Raw genomic sequence first — 25,558 nt, 5'->3', positions numbered from 1 at the left:
CTGATGTGTCCCGCACCCGTGTTTCATTCTGAAGCTGGATCACTTTCGTTGTGTCTCTGAGTATCCTATGATCAAAATTTGTATGTTTGCTAAGAAAATAAAATGCCGAAGGCGTGATTTGCCATAGAAATTTTTGGATATACAGTTTGTAATACTACACAAAAAGAATCAACCTTCAGATAAAATCTGTTCTAGCCTTTCTTTTGTAGTGTTAAGTGATCATTGTTTTTATTGCTACTGAAGGAATTATCTGAAGCTGAAAACCAGTTTAAGAGGATGATTGAACACTATCCCAATGAGGGACTTGATTGCTTGGCCTACTGTGGAATTGGAAAAGTATATTTGAAAAAGAACAGGTTAGTAGGAATTGTACTTTTTTATGCTCAGGGTGGATAACTCATTTGAAGTCTAAGGTGGTGGTGGCCCCTTTTCTGGAATTATATTGTTATTTTCTCTGTGGCATATTATCATAATTATGTTTGCTTGAAGGAGCAGCATTTCTGTATCAATATTAATTATTAATTGAGTATGACCAGTCAGTTCACCTAATGCTTCCTTTTTTTGAATCTTATAAGAACGTTTGAAATAAGGTAATGTGACACAAAAGATTGTGTATTTTTTTCTGTTAGTATATGTCCCTTACAAATGGTGACTGAATTGATATAAGTTAATGCTATATAAGTCTGATTATATGATTTTTTTGGTTACCAAAATACCTGTTTCTACCAAAAGCCCGTATAAATATGGTTTTAATATGAGATATATACATCTATTCAAAGACATCATGAGTTGGAAATAAAAATTTGTTCTCTGAACTTACTCTATAGTTGGAAACATTTTTTTGTTTTAAGTTTATTTATTTTGAGAGAGACAGAGTATGAGTGGGGGAGAGAGGGAGAGAGAGAATCCCAAGCAGGCTCTATGCTGTCAGCTCGGAGCCTGACTGGGGACTCGAACCCACAAACTGAGAGATCATGACCTGAACTGGAACCAAGAGTCTTTGGACGCTCAACCAACTGAGCCACCCAGCTGTCCCTATAGTTGGAATCCATACTCAAAGTTTAATATGTAATTGTTCTCCAAATGTTTTTTATCTTCCCAAATTGCTATATGACCCTTTGGGAATAGGATTATGCACTGGGCTTTAAAAAAGCTCTCTGTTCAGTACCTGCTTGCACAGCACATAGACTAAAATTGGAATGATACAGAGAAGATTAGCATGGCCCCTGCACAAGGATGCACACAAATTTGTGAAGTGTTCCATATTTTTGGCACAATAAAGCAGTATAATTAACTGTAAAATAACAGTAACAAAAAGAAAACCCAAAATTTCCTGTTCTACACTTGCACTCAATATAATCGTAGGTATGTTAGATTACTTTATGAAGAAATAATTGTTGACTAATTGAATAGCATTCATAGCTTTTAATTATTCTTACATTTTAATCTGTCTTTTTAGGGGAAATTTTATCAGGCCTTTGGTACTCTTGGAAGCCCACTCTGGGAGTGTGCTTAGGATTTCTTTTATATGTTTTTAAAGATTAAAGAAAGTTCTTTAACTTCCCAAAGTTCCTGTGACCAGGCCGATTTATATAAAAATCAGGTAGAGGGAGGGGAAGTGAGGGTTTAGCAATCATCTGTGTAGTAATAGCAAGTGAAGTTAATTTCAAAGTTTAGCATAAATTGTTTAGGATATACCCTTTTTATTTTTATTTTTTAAGTTTGTTTATTTAGTTGTTTTTTTTTTTTTTTTTTTTTTTTTTTTTGAGAGAGAACATGAGCAGGGAAGGGGCAGAGAGAGGGAGAGAGAAGTCCCAAGCAGGCTTTGTGCTGGCAGCGTAGAGCCTGACACGGGTCTTGATCTCACAAACCGTGAGATCAGGACCTGAAGCCAAAATCAAGAGTCAGACACTTAGCCAAATGAGCCACCCAGGTGCCTTTAGGATATACCCTTTTAAAAAAAAAATTTTTTTTAACGTTTATTTATTTTTGAGACAGAGAGACACAGAGCATGAACGGGGGAGGGTCAGAGAGAGAGGGAGACACAGAATCCGAAACAGGCTCCAGGCTCTGAGCGGGTCAGCACAGAGCCCGATGTGGGGCTCGAACTCACGGACCGCGAGATCATGACCTGAGCCGAAGTCGGCCCCCCAACCGACTGAGCCACCCAGGCGCCCCAGGATATACCCTTTTTAATGCAGCGGTCATATGCAGTTATTCACAAGGCCTAGGAATAGATCGTAATGTGTAATATCATGGGAATTATGATAAATGATAAAGTCTTTGCCATTTTGAAAAGCATTTACATTTTGATTTCAAAATAACCTGGTGTGGGGTTCAATGTCTAATATGCTGGTTGTTTGCTGTTGTGATATGCAGTTTCTGGTAAAAGTTCTGTGAACTGTTATGGTGGATGGTGAATTTTCTGCAGGTGAATTTTTCTTCCCCATAGGCAAAAAAAAAAAAAAAAAAAAGGTTCTTAAATTGGGCAATCATTTCAAGATTGGAGAAAGCAGGAAAACTTTCTTCTCTAGTCTCAAGAGAATTATAAAGACTTGGTTAACTTTATAATCCAATATTTTAGTATTCTTTTGCTGAATGGACTATGGAAATCGATTGACATTTTTTAAAAACATAAACCATAACTAAAACATTTCATATAGTTAAAAGTTTACATACACATTTGTTCTTTTAAAATACTGCTTTCTGGTTGAAGATGTCTAGCATACACAGTCTCTTTAGAATTTTTTCAGAAGAGCGATTTTTACTATAGATGTCCTAATAGAGTTAAAAAAAAAAAGAAGTATTTATGATTGATTAATTTAAATGAAGGGTTGCCGTTTCTCTACAGGAATCTAACTTATTAGTAAACAAAACAAATAAAAATGGAACAACCAAATTGTTCAGTTTTCTGTTTTAATTGTTGGAAACTTAAAAAAAAATTTTTTTAATGCTTATTCATTTTTGAGAGAGAGAGAGAGAGAGAGGAAGACACAGAATCCAAAGCAGGCTCCAGACTCTGAGCTGTCAGCACAGAGCCCAGTGCGGTGCTTGAACTCATGAACTGTGCGATCATGACCTGAGCTGAAGTTGGACACTTAACCGACTGAGCCACCCAGGCACTCCTAATTGTTGGAAACTTTAAATAATAAATTACAACTTTAAAAGGACTAGTGTGCACCTACCACAATAAAGCCAGTGTCCAGGCAGATTTGTGTTTTAATTTATATTACTTTTATAGTAAGCAATGGTAATGCTTTTTTAAAAAGTTTTTATTTTAATTCCAGTTAGTTAACCTATAGTATTATATTAGTTTCAGGTGTACAATAATAGTGATTCAACATGCCTGTGTTTTTTTAAAGAAAATATAGGTTGTATTGAATATTTCTTTACAGTGATTTATCAGATGTATTCTTAGTAAACTTGAAATCTCTGTGACTTTTTGGGGCGCCTGGGTGGCGCAGTCGGTTAAGCGTCCGACTTCAGCCAGGTCACGATCTCGCGGTCCGTGAGTTCGAGCCCCGCGTCGGGCTCTGGGCTGATGGCTTAGAGCCTGGAGCCTGTTTCCGATTCTGTGTCTCCCTCTCTCTCTGCCCCTCCCCCTTCATGCTCTGTCTCTCTCTGTCCCAAAAAAAAATAAATGTTGAAAAAAAAAAAAAAAATTAAAAAAAAAAGAAATCTCTGTGACTTTTATTGTGGGGAATGAAAATTCTTATCACAGCTTTAATATCTTCTTTCTTCGTAATTCTGACTTTAGATTTCTAGAAGCTCTTAATCATTTTGAGAAAGCAAGAACCTTGATTTGTCGCCTTCCTGGAGTGTTAACTTGGCCCACAAGTAATGTGATTATTGAAGAGACTCAACCAGGGAAAATAAAGGTAACCATTGATTTTTGCAGAGAACTTCTAACTAACTCTAAAGAGCTTCTAACTGCAAAAACTAATTTGCACTGACTGACCCAGGTATCAGGAGACAAAAAGGTAGGGACACCCTGTTCTCAGCATCCCCACATGTATTTCCCCTTTAAAGACTAGTGAGAATCACTAACATCTGTTAACTGTTTCCTATGTGCCGGTCATGCAACTTGCATTTATCATACCTTTAATCTGTACAGCAACCCTGCAAGATGAGTACTAGGAATATTCTTATTTTACTGTAGATTAAGTTAGGGAGGTTAAATGATGATCTCCAGGTTAAACAGCTAGGAAATGGTGGAGCTGGGACTTGAATCTCGGCATTCTGACTTGAGAGTATGCATTATTATTTTTTTTTAAGTTACTTATTTTGAGAGAGACAGAGACCATGTGAGTGGGGGAGGGGCAGAGGGAGAGGAAGAGAGATATAATCCCAAATAGGCTCTGGGCTGTGTGGGGCTGGAACCCACAAAGCCATGAGATCATGGCCTGAGCTGGAACCAAGAATCAGATGCTTAACCATCTGAACCACCCAGGTGCCCTGAGATCATGCGTTATTAAGGAGTATGACTCACTGGTTATACTTAGAGAAAGGTATAGCATCATGGTTTCATCATGGTGACTATAGTTATTAAGATGGTACTTGAGGACTTAGAAAATAAATTTAGTCTCATATCCAGAGGCATAGAATGCTTTGCTACTTCTGAAAAGACTAAGTTACGTGTGGATTGACTAGAATAGGCCTTTACTTGTGGAGAACTTGGCATGTGTACAGAACTTGGCTTTTGGCTGAAGCTTTTAAAAGCACAGGGGTCAACTCTTACAACTCAATAATAAAAAGACAATCCAATTAAAAGTAGCCATTATACTGGAATTTAAAAAAATGATAAAAAGTAGCCAAAGGATCTGAATACCTCTATCTGCCAAACATTTCTACAGATAGCCAGTAAGCATGTGAAAGATGTTCAACACCATTAGCAATCTGGGAAATGCAAATTAAAACCATAGTGAAGATAGTACTTACTCGGATGGCTGTATTCAAGAAGGAAGACAAGTGTTTATAAGATGTGGAGAAATCAGAACCCCCATATGTTGCTGGGGGACATGTAAAATGCTCTGGCAGCTTCTAAGTAGGTTGAAGATAGAGTAACCACATGACCCAGTAGTTTCACTTCTGGGGATATACAGAGAAAGGAAATCATATACTCTCACAAAAATGTGTACATAAATGTTTATTAGCAATATTATTCATAATAGTGAGAAAGTGGAAACAGCTCAAGTGTCCATCAACTGATGAATAATAGTTAAACCATTCATAAACCATTCATAAAATTGTATAGTGGTCCTCCCATAAAATTGAGTATTATTTGACCATAAGAAGTAATGAAGTACAGGGGCGCCTGGGTGGCGCAGTCGGTTAAGCGTCCGACTTCAGCCAGGTCACGATCTCGCGGTCCGTGAGTTCGAGCCCCGCGTCGGGCTCTGGGCTGATGGCTCGGAGCCTGGAGCCTGTTTCCAATTCTGTGTCTCCCTCTCTCTCTGCCCCTCCCCCATTCATGCTCTGTCTCTCTCTGTCCCAAAAATAAATAAACGTTGAAAAAAAAAAAAAAAAAGAAGTAATGAAGTACAGATAAGTACTACTGCATGGATGAACCTTGAAAACATGCTAAGTAAAGGAAGCCAGACACAAAAGATTGCATATTTTAGGATTCTATCCATCTAAAATTTCCAGAATAGGCAAATCTATATTTAGAGACAGCCAGTAGATCAGTAGTTGCCAGGGGCTGGGGGAGTACGGGGAAATGGGGAGGGACTGCCAATTTGTAGGGGCTGGGGGAGTAGGGGGAAATGGGGAGGGATGGGGTTTTTGGTTGGGTGATAAATCCGTTCTAACTTTAGACTGAGGCAGTGGTTGTGCAACCCTGTGGACATACTGAAAGCCACTGAACCATATACATTTTAAACGTGTGGATTGTATGCTATGTGAATGTTTCTCAACGAAACTGTTGAAAAAAAATCATCGAATGTTCTCTTTGTAGTAAATTGGGATGGAGACAGAGGAGCTATTGATAACAGAAAGCCAACACTGGAAGCATGGCCCAGGTCTCTTGGGGCGTCAGTGGCAGTGGGGTAATTCTCCAGGGAATGCACAAGATGCTTGAGGGTAATAGGATCCCAGGTGATGTGCCTCTGGCAAGGAGGAGCAGGGGAGATTCCTCAGGGTTATTCTGCCTCCTCTGACCCCCTCTGACTGCCTAAAGGACACTTGAAGAGCTAACCTTGTAAAATGAGCCTTGATGATAATAACACAGGATAAGATTTTGATTCTGACATTGAAATTCTGAAACTTTTGTTCAGTCTTTTTTTTTTTTTTCTGACTCTATCTCTGAGTATGTCTCAGCCTCCTTCTGAAAGGAAAAACTTTAAAAGTTATATGTAGTTTATTCTTTGCTAAAAAACATTTAGTCATTCCTATGCTGAAAATGTTTTGATGGCAAGAGGTTATTGAAATCATAAGGACTTTCATTGACAAATTAGTGTTGTTATAATATTTTTGTTTATTTTTGTTTTAGATGCTGTTAGAGAAGTTTATTGAAGAATGCAGGTTCCCTCCAGTGCCAGATGCCATTTGTTGCTATCAGAAGTGCCGTGGATATTCTAAAATCCAGATATACATAACTGATCCAGACTTTAAGGTACATAATGAACATACGGTAGGACAGTAACTTGCAGAATTATGCCTTAAAATGGATTCAAAACAGATTCTGTAATTGGAGGTACCTAAATTCTCTGGCTTGTCAGCAGTTTTATGTCCTCTTGTCTGTACCCCATCCCCTGGACTTCTTAGGTCTATATCATCTCACACGGGGACCCAGAGCCACTAAAGAAACTCTGAGGGCAGGGAGTGACCTGAGAAGGCAGGCTAGCTAAGTCTATTTCAGCTTTCTAGCCACTGTTCATGTTCTTTAGGAACACTGGAAAGAAAATGAGGTTGTTACCTCTGATTTGTTGCAATTCTAATTTCTTATAAAATTTGAGTCTAAGAATCTAAGGGCCATTGTGACCACTGAATTCACTCCTAGAGACCTAAATCTGAAACCAGATCTGGCACTTAAGGTTACTTGGCTTTACTTTATTCAAGACAGTAGCTGCCCACTGTTCCTGGTTAGTAGATCAGGTGAATACTGTTTATACAGTATTTGGTATTATAAAGAATAATGCAGCTATATGCTATGGAAATGAATATGCCAGTCAAGTTCTCTGTCTCTAGCACTAGGCATTTTGGGGTATAAAAAGATTGTACTTCCCTAGGAGAGAATGTGATGTCTAGTTATGTTTGCCAGGTGAACGCAGACAGCTCTCTCTTTTATCTTTTTTTTTTTTTTTTTTCAACGTTTATTTATTTTTGGGACAGAGAGAGACAGAGCATGAACGGGGGAGGGGCAGAGAGAGAGGGAGACACAGAATCGGAAACAGGCTCCAGGCTCTGAGCCATCAGCCCAGAGCCCGACGCGGGGCTCGAACTCACGGACCACGAGATCGTGACCTGGCTGAAGTCGGACGCTTAACCGACTGCGCCACCCAGGCGCCCCTCTCTCTTTTATCTTAATATGTGTGTTGTGATTGTGAGGGAGAGTGTGTGTGTGTGTAGACATCTTTAAAATGTATATTAAAAATTGTTTTAAACCCATAGGGTTTTATACGAATCAGCTGCTGCCAGTACTGTAAAATAGAATTTCACATGAACTGTTGGAAGAAATTGAAAACAACAACTTTTAATGATAAAATTGACAAGGTAAGTTCACAAAATAGCTTGGAACTTTTAGTATGTCTATTGTATGTTGATTTTTTTTCCCCTGAGAATCTTCAGAAAAAACTTTAAGTGAATATAAATTCCTTTCTGTGTTGTTGTTTTTTTTTTAATTTCTTAAAATATTTATTTTTGAGAGAGAGAGAGAGAGAGAGAGAGAGAGAGAGAGAGTGCATGCGTGGGTGTGAGGGGGAGAGGGACAGAGATAAAGAGAGACAGAATCCGAAGCAGGCTCGGGGCTCTGAGCTGTGAGCATAGAGCCCAGTGCAGGGCTTGAACTCAAGAGCCATGAGATCATGACCTGAGCCGAAGTCGGGCACCTAACTGACTGAGCCATCCAGGCACCCCCCGTTTCTGTGCATTCTAAACATAACTAAAAGTTTTAAATTATTATTTGAATGATAAAGTAGAAAATCAGTTTTTGTTGTTACTTTATACTGGTATAAAGGCAATAGCCATAGAGACCTTTAATAAACTGTTTAACCAGTTTTTACATTGGGAATGTTATGGTTAAAAATAAAAATTTAAATGTCTAATGTTAACATTCTGATGTAGAATTGGGGTTTCAGATTTTTTATTTTCTACCAGAATGTAATGAGATAATTTGTGCTAAGCAATCAACTTAAATTTGGTACTCCTGCTTCTTTCTGTGGTTTTTCTTAATTAGCAAGGTTATAATGTTAATTACCATTAGCTAGGTGTACTTTGAAAGAAGGCACAGTTTTGTAATCTAATTTGCATTCATAGAATTTGTTTCTGATTCAATAAGCTATTGACTTAAAAAAAAAACATTTTCTACACTGCTTAGCCTCATGTAATCCCCTCTTCTTGTTGGGGAAAAGAGTAAGGTGCTTGTGCGGTGTCTTCTTAGCAAGAGGAATTATTCAAGTTTGGTAGAAATAAATGCTCACATTTTATGCAGTTTCACATAGTTAAGTAATGATACAATGATATGAACAAATAACTGTTGCCATTGAATCACTTTTGCTGTGTCTTACATTAACTGAGTTTCTCTAGTTACACAATGCTCCCTTAGTGGTCTTAACCATGCCTGTGGGTTGAAATACACTCTGTCAATTAGTCCTCTTTCACTAGGATGTATTAAAGTAATACACAATGCAAATATCTCGTCATTTACAATAAGAAGAGTTCATTTCTTGCTGACATTGGTTGTCCTAAAGTTGTGCAAGCTGTTGCCAGAGTTGGGCTGTAGCATCTCCAGTCTACGTAGCTGTATTGTTTCTGAGTTGAGGTTGAAGAGTGACTGGAACGTGTTCTTGTGGCAGAGGGTGAAGAGGAATAGCCAGTTCATTCGGTGTTTCTTAAAGCTTTCGCGTGGACATAGTGTACGTTATGTCAGCTCACTTTGCATTGGCCAAAGCAAGTCATGTGGTCAGCCCTACAGCTGGAAGTATATTCCTTCTATAAGGGAGGCTCCGAAAGTCGGAAGACAATGGGCAGGGACTTTCAGTGCCTCCCTAAAGGAAGTTTCTGATGTATCTTGACTATTTCTGATGATTAAAATGGTATGCATCTATAGATTTATGCAGAGATATAGCACTTGTTTTTTTAATCAAATAGGATTTTCTGCAAGGAATTTGTCTTACCCCTGACTGTGAAGGAATCATTTCTAAGATTATCATTTTCAGCAGTGGTGGTCAAGTTAAATGTGAAGTAAGTATCTAATAAAGGGAAAATATTACCAAATTGTTAATCAAAACATTTACACCTTTTAAAATATGATTAAGTTTGTAGAAGTTGTACAGTCTTATGTTTTCCAGGAAAAAAAAGTTATTTGATTTAAGAAAATATAGGAAATTTTAGGATGTGAGAATATACCTTTGCAATGAAGGATTCTCACGTTCTTTAATTTCCTAAAAGAGGAGGCTTTTGACATTTCAGTTTTACAGTTTGAACTCTTTGATAATCTTGTTTCCTTAATCCTCAGTAAACTTTTGGGTATTAACGAGGGTGGGGTTTTTAGGGAGGGGGAAGAGTTTCAAAGGATTACCTTTGACTTCACAATATGGAGGGTTATGGGTTGTTCTAATGGTATTTGTAGTTTATTTGATCTGCTCACTCTTAATTTTTTTTAAGCTTCCTAAGGTGTGTCTACTCTTTTGTTCCTCTTTTCAGTAAATTGTTTTGCTAAAATTTTCTGGGCTTTTGTCTGGGTCAGAGCATCACCACTGTTCTCTATCAAATTGAACATTGCGGGTGCTTCTGAAATGCTTGTTGCTTGTGGTTTTGTGCTTTATGTCATGGGAGTATGAGACAAATTTTGGATGTCTTTGTTTTCTTTAAAGTTTGAACACAAGGTCATAAAAGAAAAGGTTCCTCCAAGACCTATTCTGAAACAGAAATGTTCTAGGTAAGATTTTTAACAATCAATTGGTAGTTTAATGATGTCTATTAGAATGTAATTCTGTTAAATGCAGATTTCTGAATTACGCTGTGTTTTAAATTGGCTGTGTACACATACCCAAGTAAGTGGTGTTTAAATGAATTTTGTGGATATTTAAAACTTGAAAAGAGAACTAGCCTAGAATGGTTAAATATCAAAAGCTTGAGTAAGAAACATTATTTGAATTTTAAGTAAAATTATGACATTTGATGCTGTGAAATGACGTTTGATTAGTAGATTTGGCATTTAGATAAAAATTATACACTTAGCTCTCAGTTGTTTAAACTTTAATTCCAAAATCATTTTTCTTTTTTTATCTCTCTTCAGCAAATATTTTTGAACCAATGACTATTTCTCACCCTAAAAAACTCAATATACTGTCAGAATTATTCACTTCTCTATATATATGTTGTTTAGATCAAATAATTCCAATGCTTTTTCTTTTTCTTTTTCTTTTTGGTCCTGCTTCTTGTTTTCCATTCTAAGAAGTGATTTTTTTCATCGTTTGTGACCAAGAAAAAGCAAAAGAAAAGATGAACAGAAATATTTGTTGAAGAGAATTCTTTGTAAACCATATCAACCAAATTCCAATGTTGTGGGCTATCATTAGGATGTGAAAATAATATTTTACTGTGGAATCTTTCTTTGAAATGAGTGTACATATGCATTCTCTTACAGAGTAATTTTTACTATTTCTGTTTACCCTAAGCAGTAACTTATATACATGGTAATAACATTTGTATAACCTATACATGCCAGCCTTAATTATAAATCACTCAGTCATTGAATTCTTGTTTTCATGACACAAGTACCCTAATTTTAACCGAACACGTGTCAACAGTTTTTGATATTGAACAGAAGATGCAGGCCAAGTTCTAAATTCAAAGGGCAAATTCTAACTTACTGCTTGGAGAATGGTTTCTGTAATAGGCAAAGGAAATAGTTAATTGAGTTTATAACAAAGGTGGATTACCACTAACTGTAAATGCTTATCAGCCTAGAAAAGCTAAGACTGAAAGAAGACAAAAAATTGAAGAGAAAGCTCCAAAAAAAAGAAGCAAAAAAATTAGCACAAGAAAGGATGGAAGAGGACTTAAGGGAAAGTAATCTGCCCAAAACTGAAGAGCAGAAAGGTATGCTGAAGTCCAAGGCATGATGAGAATAATATATTCTTGCTTAGTATGTCCGTCTTACTGGGCATTGTGTTGCTACCAAATTGAAATTAAGAGTTCAGTTAGTATGTTGATACCGTCACTTTCTTGTGTTGCTCTAGATGGGGAGAAGTTGGTGTAAAGAGCACTGAATTTGGAAGCAGTACATAGGGATTCAAAATCCTAGTACACAGGGATAGCGGTACACTAACATGGGGCAGAATCTGTGTCCATGTCCTCATCTCCAAAGTGACGGTGGAAATAATAGCTGACATGCATATTCTGTGTTTAGCAATGCTCTGAACCCCACTGTGCAGATATATGTGAATGTTGGATGTGAATTAGCTGAATGTGGAATTAGTTGAATGTGAAATAATGTTGAGTTCAAATAAAGAAGCCGTTCATAAAAGATCGATAGAGATAACCTAACCCAGCCTTCTGTTTTACGTTCATCTTGTCATTATTCCCTGATCTACATGGGAATGTCTCAGTTGTTATACTGTTCCTGTGAGTATATTTACTTTCAGACTTTTTTCTTTTTAAACACTTTTTTAAGTTGATTTATTTATTTTGAGAGAGACAGACAACGCGAGTGGGGGTGGGACAGAGAGGGAGGGAGACAAGAAGAATGCCAAGCAGGCTCTGTGCTGTCAGCGCAGAACCCAATGTGGGACTTGAGCTCATAAAACTGTGAGATTATGACCGGAGCCAAAACCAAGAGTCTGAAGCTTAACCAACTGAGCCACCCAGGCACCAAGTTTTTTTCTTAATTAAGGTTTTTTTTTAAGTTGAGGAATAGATGATGTAACATTGTATTAGTTTTAGGTGTACAACATGATGTATATATGGCATATTTGTATATATTGCAAAATGATCACCATAGACCTATTAACTTCCATCACCATACATAGTTACAGAAATTTTTTTCTCATGACTAGAACTTTCAAGATCCACTCTTCTAGTAGCTACTTTCAAATGTGCAATACAGTCTTATTAACTGTAATCACCATGCTGTACATTACATCCCCAGGACTACTTTCAGTTTTCAGCTGAAGGAAGTTAATCTTTCTTGTTTTCTACTGTGATGGCTGTTCCCAAAATGAAATATTTCCTCTTGTTTTTATGTTTTATTTAGTATTCCATTAATGTTTCACCAGTCAATCAAAATTATCTTTTCTAATGTAAAAGTCTTTGGTGAATGTGTTTTAATTTTGCATGCTTCAAGGGGCTAAATGGCCCTCTGTAAGGGAGATGGCTGGGTTGGGAATGTGAACTCAGAAATTTTCTGAGAACTTTTCCAGCTTGGAATCAACAACTCCATGGGATCCTGTGATTTAGGATCCAATAATAAGATGAAAAACCTAACAGTAACTACCAAATATTAATTGAATTCAACTGAATAAATGATCCCTTCAACTCCAGAAAACACTCTTTGCATTCTTAGTGATTAAACATAGTTATTGAATGTAAATGTTGATGAGGCTGGGTTAGGATTGTTGAGGAAAGTAACCCTATTTTGGAGGAACTGAGTTTTTCGATGTTACATGAGTGGTACAGAGTGAAGGAGTACTTAACTTCTGATGTGTTTGGTTTAATGTGACTGTGTTTTCAAACATATTGCTAAGCATTTATTTTCCAAATTTCTTGAGTTTATTTAAAACATTAAGAATCCCTCTGAACCGTACTTTATGTTATTATGTAATGTTATATTATTTCTTTCTCAGTTTATATCTTTGCAAATTGGCCCCGTTGCTTACTTTAACTGACCACTTTTCTTTATCCTTAGAAACTGTAGACAGTGTTCAGAGTTGCCAGTTCCTTGATGACAGAATTCTGCAGTGCATAAAGCAGTATGCTGACAAGATAAAATCTGGTATTCTGAACACTTCCAAGCTTCTCAAAGAATTGCTTTCTTGGAAGGTTTTAAGCACAGAAGACTACACAACCTGTTTTTCTAGCAGAAATTTTCTAAATGAAGCAGTGGACTATGTCATTCGTCACTTGATTCAAGAGAAGAACAGAGTAAAGACCAGGATATTTCTGCATGTTTTGAGCGAGCTTAAAGAAGTGGAGCCCAAATTAGCTGCCTGGATCCAGAAACTGAACAGCTTTGGTAATGCCATTGAACTTGAGGGCTGCTGTTTATTAGTAGGAAGGCTGGATATCTGCCTCTGAACTCTCTTTTTTTCTATCATCATATATGATTTTTTTAAATGTAGGACCACAAATTTGTCTGGTTAAAAGTACTGTTTCCTCCCAATTCACAATTTAGGTTATTTTATAGATAGGTTACGGTTATAGATAAGTTACCTTTTCAAAAGGTGTAAACACAAGAAAGTTCAGTCACTTAGAAAATCCAGTCCTATATTTTGCTACTATTTGTAAATGTGTAAACCACGTGAATAGTAGGCACAGTCATGGGTAAATAGCAACCCCCCCAGGCAGCTGTCCGAGTGCCCTCTGGGACCGTGCAGTTCTGTAGACAGATTCCTTAGAAAACTTAGAGGAAAGAATGGATGGAACTAATTGCTTAGGATCACCGAGGGCAATCCGTATCTAAAGATCATGAGAAAAATTCTCTGAGGTTGAATCATAGGATTATAAAACTCTGCTACTACTGTTCCTGATTTTCCTAATTTGGTTGAGGAAGACCCTCTCCTCCCCCCAAGCAGCCCAAGGCCATGCGGGGACCTCAGAAAGCAGCTGCAGATAGAGTTGTTGTCTAACACTAGATTGAGAGTTTTCTGGGTACCTACCAGGGCACTGTTTACCCTGGTGACCGTGATGGCAGCTGGCCTCAAATGGTAGATGACTCCGTTGGCAGCAGTTGGATACAAGGCCAGTAGGAGCCATAGCAGGGCAGTCCAAAGAGTGAGCCTGCCAGGCCTCTGCAAGTCACACGGATCTGCTGGAGTTTTTAGGGACAGGGAGCTGTTAGAATTCTAGAGTTTGGGGAGTGTATTGATAAATTTCTGTCAGTGGAAACAAAGTAGGATAGAAGCAAGCTCAACATAGTTGATAGCTAAGTGTTGCTGCTTTGAGCATAGGTCTGCATGGGTTTCTGGTCCCAGAAAATCACTCTTAAGTGATCAGGTTGTCATTAGCATCTACTAACAATCAAATAATAAATTACAATGTTATTCTCACTTTAATCTGCTTTGGAAGATAGGCTCAGGAGAAGTAGGCTTTCTGGTTATGTTTACCTGGGCAAGAGTGCCTGCCATTGTTGCTTTGGGTAAACTAGAGCATTTGAGCCTTATAGTTCACTGATGGAAATGTTAATGTGGCCTTGTGATATAATTCACATTTATTCTGAAGATTAAAGTATCATTTTAATAAGTATGTATGCATAGTATTTAAAATTGTTTCTATTGAAATTACTTCAGGCATGTTAATTAAAGTAAGGTTGTACTATAACCCTGATGTAAAACTCATATATATTTAAGGCAAGTAATTTCCAATTCTTGGAATTTTACTTCTCAACAAAAGGCTATACTGTGGAGTCACATCATGTGCGTATTTAACATGAGAGGTCAGGTGACATGCAGGGTGTGGGAAGAGGTTAACATTTTAATACTAGAAGCCATCTCGTGCCTTCCCTTCAGTGAGCACATTATTCATGCATCCTGACCACTGCAAGGTAACTATTTCATCTGGAAGAAACAGCCATCCAAGGTAATTTTGACTCAGCAGTCTGCTTCATTTGCTGACTGATAAACCATGGCCAACACGAGGTGATCATGCTGTATCAGAGGCGAGTGGGAAGACAGAACAGAGCCAACCTTTGCCTTTTGGTGGCTGTTGGTAGGGTCAGGGCTCACCGCCCCTCCCTCAGTAGCAGTACGAGTTTGCAGCTACTTCTTTCTCTGATTGGGTAGCAAGTGGAGTAACAGTGGGAATAGTGACTATCCTGATTTTGGAGGAGGGTAAGGAGCCATTGATGGAGGTATTGGGTGGGGGTGGTTACCCATGTCCTGTTTTAAAGGCATTTGGGAAGCTTTTGCATATTACTGATTTTTTGTTCCTGTGAAAGATATATAGAAAAGCACTGTAAAATCTTGCACTAATTAGGATGAACATCATTTTGAATTAGTGAAAAAGTTGTTATGTTTTTAAAGGAATTTAATGCCTGCTTTCATTGCCTAAGTCTAGTAAAAATAACCTTATAAACTTTTAATATACGAGCTATTTTGTAAGAAGCTTTTGGTCCATCTTATTCAACTAATAGAGAAGAATGATTGTCATTAGCCTATCAGTGTTAAGTCGTATTCTAAAATGCAAAATAGCTTGAACAAGTTTATGTTCAAATATGTGTTTTTCACTGAAAATGTAAGCAAATTATAATTGAACTGCTTTCAGAGATGTATGACTGAGTGTGATTTTACTGTAAATGATTTTCCCTTTTTCTGATTTGGGTTTTGTTTTTATTACAGGTTTAGATGCCACGGGACCTTTTTTTTCTCGTTATGGAGCATCTCTTAAGGAGCTTGATTTTAGCATCATGACTTTTCTCTGGAATGAGAAATACGGTCATAAACTAGCCTCTATAGAAGGAAAGCAACTTGATTATTTCTGTGAGCCAACATCATTGAAGGAAGCACGATGTTTAATATGGCTGCTAGAAGAACACAGAGACAAGTTCCCAGCGTTGCATAATGCTTTAGATGAATTCTTTGATATAATGGGTATGTAGACTCAGTTTTAGTTTATATTATATCTAAGGGGGAAAAATATCTCCAAAGGACCTAGCTTATTTAATACTTCAAAAAATAGTGAGAATTGTGGTACAGCCAGCTTATGTGGGCAAATTAGTGATTAAGAATAATGATTTTTTTTTGTCATAGAATCTTTTTACTCTGTTGAGCCAAGTGTTATAGAGATACTCAGATGGGTATATTATACCCAAGTTGAGCCAAGTGTTATAGAGATACTCAGATGGGTATATTATACTGACTACGTACCATACTGTTCTCATTTTAGGTACTTTAACAGTATCATGGCAAAGGTTGCATATTAAGTGGACAGAATTTATTAGTAAATGGTTTGATGTTTAACATTCAAGAAAACATTGCCCTGCAAAGGAGGTGATGTTTGCAGAATCTATAAATAGCACATCTGTTGTAGTGGGAAGAACTTAGAATTGGGAGTTAGGAAAAGTAGGTTATGGCCCAGCTTCTTCTCTAATTGAATTCATTAAAAACTTTGTTTTTACTACTTCTTCAAGGCCCCTGCCTGAGCTGGGTGTTAACCAGGTACTCAGAAATGTTCATACTAGTCCCTGCCCTCAAGACCTTATGTTGTTGAAAAGGGAGTAAAATGAATATACAAATAACTATAATATGGCCGTAAGCTCAATAAGAGAGGATCAGAAAGAGTGCTGGGGGTTCAAATGGAGGATCAAGCCCTTGTGCTCTTCCTGGGGAGGGCGAACCCTTGGTGCAGCACTGGAGTCCAAGCTGTGAACGGGGAGGTAGTTGGACACCTCCCAAGTTGACACCTGGGATTAGAGACATGGGGTTGAGGAGGGAGTCAGGTCACCTGTTTGGGTAGTGGCATGGAGTCCAGTTTGGTAGAATAGGAGGACTAGTAGTTAATTCCTTAGTTTCCCTTGGATCTTAGTTTCTTCATCATTGAAGTGATAGGATTTAGAGCCATTGATCTGTGTGGTCCCATTTTGCTTCAAAATTCTAATATTCTTAGATTCTATATTAATTTTAATTTATCTTTGGTACTACATGTATGTCTTATGATAATCTCCCACCCCACCCCAATCCCTCAGCATTCCTTAGTATTTGCTTTACATGTTGTCAGCAGTTAGACCTAAAATTTCATGCTTTGTTTTAAAGAGCACATTAAAAAGTCCAGCCTTGTACAGAAGTATCACACATTACAAATTTCATATGTATAAGGAACTGAAAAGCTTGCTTTTGTTCTGGGTCTTAGGAAGGAGCACATTCAAATATAGATGGCCTATTTTTCCAGGACACAGCTTCATGGCTGGAGGTGATGTGCTTGTTGATAGCCTGAATTTATTGCCGTCAGTTTGCTGCTGCTGGTAGTAAAATACTGTCTGGGGACTGAGCTTACAAAACCCGATGCATGTTTGGATCACACAACAAAATAACTAAAAAGGACACAATTCTTTATTTGTGTGCATTTTTTCTGATTCTTGTGTTCTATACCCCAGATATACTATGACTATTCCTCTGGTTTTAGTCATAGAGTCAGAAGCCACCAACCAAATGACTAGCCATCCCAACAGATTTTCTCTTCAAGAGCTGTGCTTCTCACCCTTACTCCAGACATTTTCAATTTTGTCTCTTTTCATTTAAAGGGATGATTATATTTCTTAAAACTTTTCAGAATCCACTGATCTTGTAAATAAAAACATCCAATCCTATCACTAATTCAGAGTTTCAGCCTGTCTCCTGAACTCTGCATACTGTTTTACTGTTGGTAGTTCTTTGTAGACAACTAAAAGGTCCCTTAAGAGTAGTGTGGCTGAACCCACTTACTGTATCCCCAGAGACCTGTTTTTCCTAAATTTATCTCAGTAACATTGTTGTATATCTTGTGTCTACGCAGGAAACCCTGAAAAAAGTCTTGATTCTTCCTTTTCCCTATTACCCCATATCTAGTCTGTCACCCGTTCCAGTAAGCTTTATCTTTGATCTCTCCTCTCCTGTCCATCTCCACTTCCCTAGGTCAGAACCTTAATAAGCTTTCATGATTAGACCATGCTGGTAGCCTCCAAACTGGTGTCTGTTCTTTAGATCTTCCCACTACAGATCTTCCTCTTATATTGCCACTAGTGACTCTTCTGGAACATCTCTTTCATACAACTGTAACAATTCTGTTAAACACTTGCTTAGTTTTGCCTACACATTAAATTCACATCATCTGTGTGATTTATCATCACTCTCCCCATGTGCCCTGTGTACATACACCCCACTTCTTGAAGGTGTACAAACCCTCCTCGTACTTTTCCTGCCTCATGTCTTTGCTCCTGCATTTGCTCCAACTACGTCCTGCCCCTTTGCTTGTTTATTTCAAGTCTCATTTTGATATTGCATCCCTCTCTGAGCCCTCCCTGGCCTGTCATTGGGCTTTTATCCTTGAAAACTGTATTATTCCATCAGCTTTGTTTCCATTGTATTTATTGAGGCACTTGGCACTCTGGGTTGCACGTATTTGCTTGCTTGTGTATTTGTACAACATAAGCTTAGAATACAAGCGTATCTATGACAGGGGTTATTCTCTGCATCTTTGTATTCGCAGCATCTAGTACAGAGTTTGATATCTAGAAGGCACTCAAATTATGCTGAACTAGATTGACACTTTGTGATTCTTTGTAGTTGGTTTCCATTTAATTGGCCATTTGCTCTTGGTTTCTAAACTAAACTTGTGTCAAAGCAAAATAAGGAGCAAAATATAGTTGATGATAGTAGTGTCTGCGGTGATTTTCTTTAAGGCTTTAGTGTGCTGTCAGTGTAAAAATTTCATTTTCTCACAATTTATTGGTATTTTCCTACAGACAGCCGCTGTACTGTATTAAGGAAACAAGACAGTGGTGATGTGCCGGTAGGTTATTTGATTGCTTTAAACGTGTTAATTTGTGTTAGCCAAAGGAAGAGAGGAGTACCCAGGCCAGTGTTTATTTACATCACAGGTGGCATTCTAGAACCAAACATGGAGGATTTCTGGCTAACATATACTCATTTATAGAATGTTAATGCCAGTCTTCCTCTTGGAATTAGAGTGACAATCAGCAATCAGCAAATTCAAGAGGCTTAAATTAGACAATGTCCATAAAGTTTCGCAACTAATAATTGTTAATCTCAGAAATAGGGAAGGAGTTGAGTCATCTCCTGCCTAAAAATGAAAAGTTGTCTGTAATGATTAAAATTCTAATGTTTTGTTCTGTAAGGAAAACAAAGAGACTTTGTTTTGAATGGCTCCAAACTAAGTTAAGTTAAAATAATTCCAGAGTCGTTTTTCTTAGTAGGTTGTGGCAGTTTTCAAACAGAAAGATGCATATTTACTGATTTTTAGGATCAGGTCATCTGTACTTGAACTTTTCTTAATCTGCCTGTGAAATATACTGCCCAGCTAAATATGGAAACACAACTAACACACCCAGTGGGAAGTTAAATGTCTTCTAAGTCCACTGTGCCTCAGAGTTGGCCAGGCGTAGAGTGTCCAGTTTACCTTAAGAAAAGGAATGCCATTGAAATGGTGGTAGCATATAATCGGAATTACTCTAAAAGACTGATTAATTACTTGAAATAACATACACCTTATTAAAATGTTGGACCAAGAGGTGGTTCAGTCGGTTAAGCATCCGACTCTTAATTTCATCCCAGGTTATGATCTCACAGTTCATGAGATCAAACTCTGCATCGGGCTCTGGGCTGACAGTGCAGAGCCTGCTTGGGATTCTGTCTCTCCCTCTCTCTCTGCCCCTCCTTTGCGTGTGCACACACACACACACTCTCTCTGAGAAATAAAACATTAAAAAATTTTTGGAAGCAATTTTAGTTATAACAGTCATTATTAGGCTTTCTCTTATTTTCTATTATAAATATGACATATGAAGTGTTATTTTTCAGCATTTTGTGGATATTCAGCTTGTGGCTAAAACCAGTATATACTTTATACAGAGCTTCATCATGCTGTTATTTGAGTGTTCATTGTTTTTTTCCCCCATTTTTCCAGTTTAATTCTGCCAAGATAAAAAATAAAGGCAAGAAAAAGAAGCCAAAAGATTCAAAGGTATGGAGTATTTTTGGTATTAATTCTTGTCTAAAATAGTTAATTGAATATATAAATTAGAATTAACAAATTCTTGGGGATATTTTGAAGTACTTTATAGAGAAAGACTTTTTTTAGGATTTAAAGATTTGCTCCAAGCCCATGAGCCATATAGGGCATTATTTATCTTCTGGGGGGTTCTTCATGGCTGTCATGTATGTGGGAGCTCAGGAGGGCAGGAGTTGAGACAGTGAACAGATATTAGAGGAGGATTAGAGCAGCTCTTTGTAAGTTCTGCTAAAACTTGGCTTTTTATCTTTGACATTTGAGTTTTTTTTGAGTATTGGAAGCTACCTGAATGTTAAGTTGGGCCTATTTATGGGTGTTGAAACTTTATTACTATGTGTTCCTGTTCACAAGGAAATTTAGATAAGTCTTACATATTGGCAATTTGCATGCATATTTATATAAGCATTCATTTGTTTTAATGCTAATTTTTTTTCATGGAATTTTAAGGTAGAAAATTGTTTTCATTTTTGTGTGTTTTAAACTAGCCTATGTTAGTGGGGTCTGGAACATCTTCAGTAACCCCAAATAATGAGACTATCACTTCAGGTGAAGACCACAAGTAAGTAAAATTGAAAATGTGTGCTTCAAATTTTAACTCAAGTGTATTAACTTAGCAAGTTAATTTGGTTAATTTGGTATTAATTTAACATCATTTAAACTTGTGTTTTATTTCTCTAACTTCACTATCTAAATTTGTGCATCTGTGATGACAGCCTAGTGTGATCCATCTTGGTTGATTTTATAATATGCCTTGTCAGCATTAAGAATTCCTGCAAACAACATTAAAATCATTGCGCTAATGACATTCATTAGATAAGTTTGGGAACTTACTATATGCAAGATACTATGGGAAAGATTTAGGAAATAGTCTTTAAAATGTTCAGTGAAGAGAATTTCCTACTGATAATTACTAGCATATTTGCTATAATAGAGAGGAAGATGTTTTAGATGTTCAATCTTAGATGTGAATGATTTTCAGTGGCATCTAGTTGTTGAAACTGAGTTTTCAGAAAACAAGTAGGCATAAGAAAAAGTAAAAGTAGTGAGTAGCAATGACCTTTTTGTCATATTCCTTTATGAACCAGAAACCCATTTTTTTTTTCACATTTCTTAAAGGAGTTGTCATAAGAGCTGCTTTTGCACATTTTCATGGATTCTTTAAATGGAAGAATTATTTTAAGTTCAAATAGTAATAGTCCATACTTAGACAGAACTTATGTACCAGGTACTATTCTCAGGGCTTTACATATACAAACTCATTGAATATACTCTTCACCCTGGGAGGTAAGTACTGTTATCATGTACATTTTACAGATAAGGGGATTCATGCACAGTGTAGTTGAGTGCCTAAGAACCTGAAGCTTGTACATGTCTGAGCCAGGATTAAACCTGGGAGTCTTGTTTTAGAACTCACAAACTGCTACATCTTTTTAGAATGCAAAATCGTACACTTTAGCAAAAAAATCTTTTTGTTAAGTGTTTTACTGGTTCCAATCTCACTTTAGCTTAAATTAATAGCAGTTATAACAAAATCTTTAACAAGTTACAATTAATATAACATTGATACTTTTAAAACCAGGAGTTTCAAAAAATTTGTTCTTGGGATCAAGAGTAAGTAGTTAGTTAAAAGTGCTTCCTTGGAGGTTTATAAATGTATACATACACACACATGGTTTATAAATGTCTACACACACACACACACACACACACACACACACGGGTAACTTTTCTGCATTTAATTATCTGGTAGTGTTTTTTTGCATTGTAAGGCTGAGTCGTATGTTACTATCTTTGTTTTAATTTAAATATTCTGGGTCATCTCAAAGTTTAGGACTCACAAAAAAAATTTCTTTTTTTAATCAGCAGACGCAATCCAAATTCTGCAGGCCCATTTGTGGTACCTGACCACCTTCGGCAAGATGTAGAAGAATTTGAAGCTATCTATGAACAGCACAGCAGTGAATATGTTGTCCGTAATAAGAAGCTGTGGGACATTAACCCAAAACAAAAATGTTCAACTCTGTATGAGTAAGTAGTTTAACATTCCTACTAGTATTATTTCATACTGAAGGTGCCAGTTAAAGATTGCAGGTTGTTTAATTTGGGTCCCTTTTGCTTATTAAAGGAATCATTTATTGGCTTACAAAGTGGGGAAGGAAAGTATTTTTATGGCTTTTGTCGTGTAGTGCACAAAGTTAACTGAGGGTTTTTAATTTTAAATTTAGAATCCTGGAGCACCCGCGTGGCTCTGTTGGTTGAATGTCCCAACTCTTGGTTTCAGCTCAGGTCATGATCTCACCATTCTTGAGATGATTGGAGCCCCGCATCGGGCTCTACACTGACAGCACAGAGTCTGTCTGAGATTCTCTCTCCCCCCACTCTCTCGCCCTCTCTCAATCCCTCTCTCTCCCCCTTTCTCTCCCTCCCACCCTCCCTCCTCTCAAAATAAATAAATAAACATTTAAAAAACAAAAAAACCACAGTGGTCTGGCTGGACCCAGGCTCTGGTACTTGAGGGTAGCCAGGACCTTTTATAAGTAGATAGATAGATAGATAGATAAATAGATAGATAAAGTAAAGTAAGTAAAATAAATAAATAAATTCAGGATACTACTAATAATTGGTTTTGTCAGTTTGAGCTGCTAATATAGATATTTTCTCTCTCTAAAACTGACCCTGGTATGTACTGATAGGTCTGTAAAAGTTTCCAGCCATATCTTTCATCATGAATTCCAGGGTATACAGTACTCCTCCCTTATCCTTGGTTTCGCTTTCTGAGGTTTCACTTACCTGTGGTCATCCGCAGTCCGGAAGCAGATGATATTCCTTCTGACGTGTTGTCAGAAGGTCAGTAGTAGCCTAATGTTACGTCACAGTGCCTGTGTCACTCACCTCACTTCATCTCATCACAGAGGCATTTTATCTCCTATCATTGCAAGAATTGAGTGAGGATAGTGCAATAAAATTTTGAGAGAGAGACCACATTCACATAACTTCTATTATAGTATATTATTGTAACTGTTCTATTTTATTTTTAGTTATTGCTGTTAATTTCTTATTGCACCTAATTTATAACTTAAACTTTATCATAGGTATATATGTGTAGGAAAAAATAGCATAGGGCTCAGTACTATCTGTGGTTTCAGGCACCCGGGGTTGTGGAACATCTCTCTTGTGGATAAGGGGGGAGTTCTACATTTGACAAGGAGTCCTATTATTATTTGGTCTCATTGTTCTTTTGCTGATGGATGCTGTTGTTTAACATCTCCTAAGTCCAGTGACAAGTAATGTAGCTTGTCGAAGTGTTGCCCTTTTATTGGGTAATGAGGATACCAGGATCCCATTATTACTTCTGCTGAGGTGACAGGTGTTCTGCTGGAATGATAGTAAAGGTAACAAGACCTTCTATCTCTGTATTGTACGGGAGACTTGTCTTCCTGACATTGACATAATACAAGAGAAACAGACTTTTCTTTGTAAATAACTTTGGCTGTTACTTTGGGATTGAAATGTGAATATGAAATCAACGAGTCTGAGTAGGGTAGATGAAATAATGGAGTAAAGGGTTCAGGAAAATCTAGCAAGCAGTTACCATTTTGAGCTTGGTATTACTAAGTAGTGCATGCTACCTTCCTTAAGAAGAGAAATTGAGGGTTAAGATCTGCAATAGGAAATTAATTTAAGACCTGGTTATTCTCGCAGAAAACCTGTTACTCATCCATAGTTTAGTCCTTGCTTCTGTTTTCCCCAGTCGCTTCTTTCCTTTTCAGTCTGGTTATGCTCCTAGGCCCTTCTTTATGGTTTTTCTTTAAATTTTTTTTTTAATATTTATTCATTTTTTGATAGAGACAGAGCGTGAGTGGGGGAGGGGCAGAGAGAGAGGGAGACACAGAATCAAAGCAGGCTCCAGGCTCTGAGCCGTCAGCACAGAGCCCGATGCGGGGCTCGAACTCACTGACCATGAGATCATGACCTGAGCCAAAGTCAGATACCCAACCGACTGAGCCATCCAGGCGTCCCTATGGTTTTTCTTTAGAGTTGAAATGCTCGGGGCACCTGGGTGGCGCAGTCAGTTAAGCGTCCGACTTCAGCCAGGTCACGATCTCGCAGTCCGTGAGTTCGAGCCCCGCGTCAGGCTCTGGGCTGATGGCTCAGAGCCTGGAGCCTGTTTCCGATTCTGTGTCTCCCTCTCTCTCTGCCCCTCCCCCGTTCATACTCTGTCTCTCTCTGTCCCAAAAATAAATAAACGTTAAAAAAAAAAAAAAAAGAAATGCTGAGCATATCATATTTCCAGAAAACTCCTGGATGACCCCATGGAAACAGCTATAAAACTACACTAGTATTTCTTAAAATATGGTAGGCTTTGCTTCAAGCATCCGAAACTGAAGCTAAACTGTGTCATTGTCAGGACCTTGCTTCTTAAAGAATTTATTACTGTTATAAGTGGGAGGAAATTAAACAACTTTATGAGGAAGAAAATAGGCTGATGTATTTTGAGATAAAACTTTAAAGTCAAAAACTTACAGGAAGTTACACCTCAAAACAATTCTTTCTCTGAATTTTCAAAAGTAGACATGTGATGATGAGTTTAAGAACAATTTCTTTTAGGGGTGTCTGTCTGGCTCAGTCGGAGGAGCGTGTGGCTCTTGATCTCGAGGTCGTGAGTTCGATCCTCATGTTGGGTGTAGAGATTACTTAAATGAATAAATGAATAAAACTTAAAAAAAAAAAAAAGAATGATTTCTTTTAGTGGCCAGTGGGTAAAAGAAAGAAAAATGAAACTAAAATTTTGTGTATGACAAGAGTGTTAGAGTAGAAAAAAAATATTACGCAAGGAATCCAGAACATTGGGATAACTGCTGTTAATTTTATCCTGACTCACGTATTCCACTGTGAAGGTGGAGATTAGACTGATTGGTGTATAATTGACTTGACCCTCTTCTAGTTCTAACAATTTATGATTTTAGATAGTTGAAGGGAATTGTATTTCACTGGGTAGCGTTCTGCACTTAGCTTTTCCTATCACCTCTTTCATGGTATTAATTAGTCAGCCACGATTTATTTAACCACTTAGGGTTAAGCACTGTGGAAGATTGCAGACAAAGTAGAAGACACAGTCCTTTCGCACAGCTTGCAAGTAGCAGGAGAGCTGCATCATTGGTCTGATCACACTGTATTGTAAAGAGAATGACTTTGTGAGGGAAGAATCACGAGCTTCTACAAAACAGTGATTTGTCCAAGGGCCACCGCCAGCATACTAGGGTGGGAATGCTTTCCCAAACGTTTTCTTCACCCTGTCCCTTGCCCCTGTGCCTTCAGTGGCCTGTAATGGCACTATGGAAGGCCAGCCATGACCATTTCAGACCCTGATGGTCCCTATCCAAGTGTGAAAATATATGTACGCGAGTAAACATGTACTTGCATATATGAGATAACAACATAAGAACTATTCATCTTT

At 37.6% G+C, this 25,558-nt stretch overlaps 1 protein-coding gene and 1 non-coding gene across 10 annotated transcripts in view; both read left to right on the top strand.

The window, feature by feature from the left end:
• The window catches only part of TTC3 (tetratricopeptide repeat domain 3), a 127,745-nt gene that overhangs the window by 60,009 nt on the left and 42,178 nt on the right, over nt 1–25,558 (top strand). For 8 of the 9 annotated variants that reach the window (XM_045501395.1, XM_045501398.1, XM_045501397.1 and 5 more), the window contains 13 exons: nt 244–356; nt 3,758–3,878; nt 6,488–6,610; nt 7,609–7,710; nt 9,307–9,399; nt 10,032–10,096; nt 11,126–11,262; nt 13,067–13,393; nt 15,714–15,965; nt 18,815–18,861; nt 19,996–20,052; nt 20,586–20,659; nt 21,964–22,128. In XM_045501395.1, coding sequence (XP_045357351.1) covers nt 244–356; nt 3,758–3,878; nt 6,488–6,610; nt 7,609–7,710; nt 9,307–9,399; nt 10,032–10,096; nt 11,126–11,262; nt 13,067–13,393; nt 15,714–15,965; nt 18,815–18,861; nt 19,996–20,052; nt 20,586–20,659; nt 21,964–22,128 — 1,676 coding nt within the window. The remainder of the gene's footprint in view (nt 1–243; nt 357–3,757; nt 3,879–6,487; nt 6,611–7,608; nt 7,711–9,306; nt 9,400–10,031; nt 10,097–11,125; nt 11,263–13,066; nt 13,394–15,713; nt 15,966–18,814; nt 18,862–19,995; nt 20,053–20,585; nt 20,660–21,963; nt 22,129–25,558) is intronic. The other variant, XM_045501396.1, reaches the window with a different exon arrangement.
• On the top strand, nt 1,169–1,270 carry LOC123576219. Its single transcript, XR_006701240.1, has one exon. It is a non-coding gene; the product is annotated as a U6 spliceosomal RNA (small nuclear RNA).

This window comes from Leopardus geoffroyi, chromosome C2, assembly GCF_018350155.1.
Source record: "Leopardus geoffroyi isolate Oge1 chromosome C2, O.geoffroyi_Oge1_pat1.0, whole genome shotgun sequence".
NCBI classification, from domain to species: Eukaryota; Metazoa; Chordata; class Mammalia; order Carnivora; family Felidae; genus Leopardus; species Leopardus geoffroyi.
This window is presented reverse-complemented; position numbering and strand designations above follow the sequence as displayed.